Raw genomic sequence first — 7,035 nt, forward strand, 5'->3', positions numbered from 1 at the left:
GGTTAGCTGTTGTTAAAGTAGGCTTAGGGGTGTTTTTGAATACTTGTTTCTTTCCTTGGGTCCAGCTCAGCCCCTTTTCCTGCTCCCCCCATTACCGTGTTGTCAAATAAACCTTGAGTTTGACGATAGATTTCAGTTGTCCTGGTTCTTTCGTTCTCACTTTTACTTTGTCACAATTATAATTTGCATGAGTTATGTTACGGGTCTCATTACCATCCCCCCTAGACTGTCGGGCCAAAAGTGATTCGTAACAATCTCATCTCTCATCATCCTCTGCGTAAAACTAAAGTAAACAAAACATGAAATCAAATGAATGATTTTTTTCCTGTTTTCTGTTTCCGTGGTGGAGAGGAGAGTCCATAGATGTGTTGAGAGGTGAACAGAACAAGACTGGATACACCTGGCTTTTAAAATGACACAGATGTCAGATCTTAACTGGATCGCACCTTTTGTTGGGGATCATTTTCCAGCCGCATTAGGAAAACTTTCAAATGAACCTCATGAGTCCTTTAAAAAAAAAAGAGCCCATGAGAGGGGAGTCGAGTCATTTGGGATAAGGGCCTGCTATCAAAGTAATGTTCTCTTCTCTCTCAAACGCTTGAAACTATCGACCCGCTCCACTTCAGCCTACCACCAGGTCTCTGACCTCCACCCTATAGGTTGTCTCGTCGTTGTCAGGCCTCTACCACTGTTGTGTCGTCAGCAAACGTAATGATGATGTTGGAGTCGTACTTGGCCACGCAGTCGTGGATAACAGGGAGTACAGGAGGGACCACAGTCCAACCCCTAGCCCACTATCAGCCTGGCAGACAGCCCCAACCCACTATCAGCCTGGCAGACAGCCCACTATCAGCCTGGCAGACAGCCCCAGCCCACTATCAGCCTGGCAGACAGCCCCAACCCACTATCAGCCTGGCAGACAGCCCCAACCCACTATCAGCCTGGCAGACAGCCCCAGCCCACTACCAGCCTGGCAGACAGCCCCAACCCACTACCAGCCTGGCAGACAGCCCACTACCAGCCTGGCAGACAGCCCACTACCAGCCTGGCAGACAGCCCACTACCAGCCTGGCAGACAGCCCACTATCAGCCTGGCAGACAGCCCCAGCCCACTATCAGCCTGGCAGACAGCCCCAGCCCACTACCAGCCTGGCAGACAGCCCCAACCCACTACCAGCCTGGCAGACAGCCCCAACCCACTACCAGCCTGGCAGACAGCCCCAACCCACTACCAGCCTGGCAGTCAGCCCCAGCCCACTACCAGCCTGGCAGACAGCCCCAGCCCACTACCAGCCTGGCAGACAGCCCCAGCCCACTACCAGCCTGGCAGACAGCCCCAGCCCACTACCAGCCTGGCAGACAGCCCCAGCCCACTACCAGCCTGGCAGACAGCCCCAGCCCACTACCAGCCTGGCAGACAGCCCCAGCCCACTACCAGCCTGGCAGACAGCCCCAGCCCACTACCAGCCTGGCAGACAGCCCCAGCCCACTACCAGCCTGGCAGACAGCCCCAACCCACTACCAGCCTGGCAGACAGCCCCAACCCACTACCAGCCTGGCAGACAGCCCCAGCCCACTACCAGCCTGGCAGACAGCCCCAGCCCACTACCAGCCTGGCAGACAGCCCCAGCCCACTACCAGCCTGGCAGACAGCCCCAGCCCACTACCAGCCTGGCAGACAGCCCCAGCCCACTACCAGCCTGGCAGACAGCCCCAGCCCACTACCAGCCTGGCAGACAGCCCCAGCCCACTACCAGCCTGGCAGACAGCCCCAACCCACTACCAGCCTGGCAGACAGCCCCAGCCCACTATCAGCCTGGCAGACAGCCCCAGCCCACTACCAGCCTGGCAGACAGCCCCAACCCACTATCAACCTGGCAGACATCCTCAACCCAGTAGACTGCAGTAAAGTAGAGTAGACTACAGTAGAGTAGACTACAGTAGAGTAGACTACAGTAGAGTAGACTACAGTAGAGTAGACTACAGTAGAGTACACTACAGTAGAGTACACTACAGTAGAGTAGAGTACACTACAGTAGAGTAGAGTACACTACAGTAGAGTAGAGTACGCTACAGTAGAGTAGAGTACGCTACAGTATAGTAGTGTAGGCTACAGTATAGTAGTGTAGGCTACAGTATAGTAGTGTAGGCTACAGTATAGTAGTGTAGGCTACAGTATAGTAGTGTAGGCTACAGTAGGCTACAGTAGAGTAGGCTACAGTATAGTAGTGTAGACTACAGTAGGCTAGAGTAGAGTAGGCTACAGTAGAGTAGGCTACAGTAGAATACAGTACAGTACAGTAGGCTACAGTAGAGTAGACTACAGTAGAGTAGACTACAGTAGAGTAGACTACAGTAGAGTAGACTACAGTAGAGTAGACTACAGTAGACTACAGTAGAGTAGTGTAGACTACAGTAGACTAGACTACAGTAGGCTACAGTAGAATACAGTAGAGTAGACTAGAGTAGAGTAGGCTACAGTAGAGTACAGTACAGTAGAGGTATTTGTCATCCTCTCTCTCCTCTAGTGGTAATCCATGGCTTCTAAATCAAAACTTATCAAATCAAATGTTATCGGTCACACACGCGTGTTTAGCAGATGTTATTGCGGGTGTAGTGAAATGCCAGGTCTGTTTCCACAACCAGACCGCAATAACAGCCCAGACACACACACAGGCTTTGACCCAATCCAGAGCGAACTGCCAGCACTCTTTCTAACGCTCTCTCTCTCTCTCTCTCTCTCTCTCTGTCTCTCTCTCTGTCTCTCTCTCTGTCTCTCTCTCTGTCTCTCTCTCTGTCTCTCTCTCTGTCTCTCTCTCTGTCTCTCTCTCTGTCTGTCTCTGTCTGTCTCTCTGTCTCTGTCTCTCTCTCTTTCTGTCTGTCTGTCTCTGTCTGTCTCTCATTCCTTATTCAACCTCAATCTACCTCCCTGATCATGTCTTATTCAACCTCAATCTACCTCCCTGATCATGTCTTATTCAACCTAAGGGGACAGACATGCGTTTCCTTGGCTTGCGATGGAGTTGTGGTGATGTTGGGTGTTGACTGCCAGAGAAAAACATTCTGTCGTTTCCAGCTCTTCTGTCTTATTATTGACTTGGCCGAAGAGGTTGTCAAATCAAAACTGTAAAAATACACTGGACCAGCTTTACGTTTTCACAGTAGCAATCACACCAAATACCCTGCTGATGAAGAGCGGTAACTGACGGTGTAAATGAATACACACTATCACATCAAATATATTCTTCAATGTTACTGTATCCCCAAGTTGTGTGTGTGTATATGTATATGTGTGTGTGTATATGTGTGTATATATATATATATATATATATATATGAGTAGCCTAGACTCTCTCTCTAACCACTAGGCTACTCTGCACCTGGGAATATAAATAGAATGGAAGCTTGAGTTGCTCCTATTGGAAATCCCGTTCCAAAACGTTCCACTTCCAAGCTCAACGTTTTAGCGAGTTATTTAACAAACCACTGACACATTTAAGTTAACAAGAGATGACATTTATGAACACATTGGGTTTATAAAACAGAGCAGTGTCAGTGACTATTGTGTAGTAAGAGCTAGAACTAGACTGACAGATAGAACTTGACTGACTGACTGATAGAACTTGGCTGAACACTGTTAGTTCCCACCTCTATGTATGACAGGGATCTTCTTTCTCTCCCCCCTCTCTTCTCTCTCCTCTTCTCTCTCCTCTCCTCCTCTTCTCTCTCCTCTCCTCCTCTTCTCTCTCCTCTCCTCCTCTTCTCTCTCCTCTTCTCCCTCTTCTCCTCTTGCCTCCCCTCTTCTCTCTCCTCTCGCTCCTCTCCTCTTCTCCCTCTTCTCCCTCTTCTCCCTCTTCTCCCTCTTCTCCCTCTTCTCCCCTTTCCTCCTGTCCTCTCTCCTCCCCTCTTCTCCCTCTACTCCCTCTCTCTATCGCTTGACCTCTCCCCTCTTTTCTCCTCGTCTCCCCTCCTCACCCAACTCTCCCTCTCCTCTCTCCTCCCCTCTTCTCCCTCTCCTCTCTCTCCTCTCTCTCCTCTCTCTCCTCTCTCTCCTCTCTCTCCTCTCTCTCCTCTCTCTCCTCTCTCTCCTCTCTCTCTCTCTCTCTCTCTCTCTCTCTCTCCTCTCTCTCCTCTCTCTCCTCTCTCTCCTCTCTCTCTCTCTCTCTCTCTCTCTCCTCTCTCTCCTCTCCCTCCCATCTACTCCCTCTCCTCTCCTCTTCTCCCTCTTCTCCTCTTGCCTCCCCTCTTCTCTCTCCTCTCGCTCCTCTCTCCTCTCGCTCCTCTCTCCTCTCGCTCCTCTCTCCTCTCGCTCCTCTCTCCTCCTATCCTCTCTTCTCCCTCTTCTCCCTCTTCTCCCTCTTCTCCCTCTTCTCCCTCTTCTCCCTCTTCTCCCTCTTCTCCCTCTTCTCCCTCTTCTCCCTCTTCTCCCTCTTCTCCCTCTTCTCCCTCTTCTCCCTCTTCTCCCTCTTCTCCCTCTTCTCCCTCTTCTCCCTCTCCCCTTTCCTCCTGTCCTCTCTCCTCCCCTCTTCTCCCTCCTCTCCCCTTTCCTCCTGTCCTCTCTCCTCCCCTCTTCTCCCTCTACTCCCTCTCTCTATCGCTTGACCTCTCCCCTCTTTTCTCCTCTTCTCCCCTCCTCACCCAACTCTCCCTCTCCTCTCTCCTCCTCTCTCCTCCCCTCTTCTCCCTCTTCTCTCCCTCTTCTCTCCCTCTTCTCCCTCTTCTCCCTCTCCTCTCTCTCCTCTCTCTCCTCTCTCTCCTCCCTCTCCTCCCTCTCCTCCCTCTCCTCCCTCTCCTCCCTCTCCTCCCTCTCCTCCCTCTCCTCCCTCTCCTCCCTCTCCTCCCTCTCCTCCCTCTCCTCCCTCTCCTCCCTCTACTCCCTCTACTCCCTCTACTCCCTCTACTCCCTCTACTCCCTCTACTCCCTCTACTCCCTCTACTCCCTCTACTCCCTCTACTCCCTCTACTCCCTCTACTCCCTCTCCCCTCTTTTCTCCTCTTCTACTTCATCTCCCTCCTCTCAATTCAATATACTTTACAACAACAATATTAATCAGAATAATAATACATTACAGCAATAGTAGCAGACCAGTGTCAACCTGACTGAGAAGACACATGACCTGGTAGCAGACCAGTGTCAACCTGACTGAGAAGACACATGACCTGGTAGTAGACCAGTCTCAACCTGACTGAGAAGACACATGACCTGGTAGCAGACCAGTGTCAACCTGACTGAGAAGACACATGACCTGGTAGCAGACCAGTGTCAACCTGACTGAGAAGACACATGACCTGGTAGTAGACCAGTCTCAACCTGACTGAGAAGACACATGACCTGGTAGTAGACCAGTGTCAACCTGACTGAGAAGACACATGACCTGGTATGAAAGACAAAACTAAACTACAAGGGAAATATTTATGACATTACACTGTACTTTTCATTGGCTGTTCATCAGGTTGTGGCAGGAGGACACATATTTGGCTGGTCACCCAATAAATGTTATATTTTATCATAATATTTTATAGCTTTGAATTCGTTGTACTGAATGATAATGATGGGAAAAAATATTCTCTTAGGTCTGAGTATTTGTCACAGTGTAATAGGAAAGGCAGCTCTGTCTCTACCTCTCCCCTGGAGCAGAGTGAGCACAGCCTGTCCTCTCTGGGCAGCCAGGTTTGTCTGTGGCGACTGGTCTCTATAGTCAGACTGTCCTCTCTGGACAGCCAGGTTTGTCTGTGACGACCGGTCTCTATAGCCAGACTGTCGACTCTGGGCAGCCAGGTTTGTCTGTGCCGACCGGTCTCTATAGCCAGACTGTCCTCTCTGGACAGCCAGGTTTGTCTGTGACGACCGGTCTCTATAGCCAGACTGTCCTCTCTGGGCAGCCAGGTTTGTCTGTGACGACCGGTCTTTATAGCCAGACTCTCCTCTCTGCGCAGCCAGGTTTGTCTGTGCCGACCGGTCTCTGGAGCCAGACTGTCCTCTCTGGGCAGCCAGGTTTGTCTGTGACGACCGGTCTTTATAGCCAGACTCTCCTCTCTGCGCAGCCAGGTTTGTCTGTGACGACCGGTCTCTATAGCCAGACTGTCTTCTCCTGGCAGCCAGACTGTCCTCTCCTGGCAGCCAGACTGTCCTCTCTGGGCAGCCAGACTGTCCTCTCTGGGCAGCCAGGTTTGTCTGTGACGACCGGCCTCTATAGCCAGACTGTCCTCTCTGGGCAGCCAGGTTTGTCTGTGACGACCGGTCTCTATAGCCAGACTGTCCTCTCTGGGCAGCCAGGTTTGTCTGTGATGACCGGTCTCTATAGCCAGACTGTCCTCTCTGGGCAGCCAGACTGTTCTCTCTGGACAGCCATGTTTGTCTGTGACGACCGGTCTCTGTAGCCAGACTGTCCTCTCTGGGCAGCCATGTTTGTCTGTGACGACCGGTCTCTGTAGCCAGACTGTCCTCTCTGGACAGCCAGGTTGGTCTGTGACGACCGGTCTCTGTAGCCAGACTGTCCTCTCTGGGCAGCCAGGTTGGTCTGTGACGACCGGTCTCTGTAGCCAGACTGTCCTCTCTGGGCAGCCATGTTTGTCTGTGACGACCGGTCTCTGTAGCCAGACTGTCCTCTCTGGACAACCAGGTTGGTCTGTGACGACCGGTCTCTGTAGCCAGACTGTCCTCTCTGGACAGCCAGGTTGGTCTGTGACGACCGGTCTCTGTAGCCAGACTGTCCTCTCTGGGCAGCCAGGTTGGTCTGTGACGACCGGTCTCTGTAGCCAGACTGTCCTCTCTGGACAGCCAGGTTGGTCTGTGACGACCGGTCTCTGTAGCCAGACTGTCCTCTCTGGGCAGCCATGTTTGTCTGTGATGACCGGTCTCTGTAGCCAGACTGTCCTCTCTGGGCAGCCAGGTTTGTCTGTGACGACTGGTCTCTATAGCCAGACTGTCCTCTCTGGGCAGCCAGACTGTCCTCTCTGGACAGCCATGTTTGTCTGTGACGACCGGTCTCTGTAGCCAGACTGTCCTCTCTGCGCAGCCAGGTTGGTCTGTGAT

The 7,035-nt window shown here is 52.1% G+C and overlaps 1 protein-coding gene across 1 annotated transcript; it reads left to right on the plus strand.

The window, feature by feature from the left end:
* The first annotated feature begins 714 nt into the window (after positions 1–714).
* LOC135505564 (foot protein 1 variant 1-like) lies at positions 715–1,899 on the plus strand. Its single transcript, XM_064924662.1, has one exon. The coding sequence runs from the start codon at positions 715–717 to the stop codon at positions 1,897–1,899; it is 1,185 nt and encodes a 394-aa protein (XP_064780734.1).
* Positions 1,900–7,035: the final 5,136 nt, after the last annotated feature.

The sequence above is a fragment of the Oncorhynchus masou genome, chromosome 1, assembly GCF_036934945.1.
Source record: "Oncorhynchus masou masou isolate Uvic2021 chromosome 1, UVic_Omas_1.1, whole genome shotgun sequence".
Lineage (NCBI taxonomy): Eukaryota > Metazoa > Chordata > Actinopteri > Salmoniformes > Salmonidae > Oncorhynchus > Oncorhynchus masou.

Excerpts from the sequence above, each read along its gene's own strand:
- LOC135505564 (XM_064924662.1), top strand. The coding sequence starts at position 715 with ATGATGTTGGAGTCGTACTTGGCCACGCAGTCGTGGATAACAGGGAGT.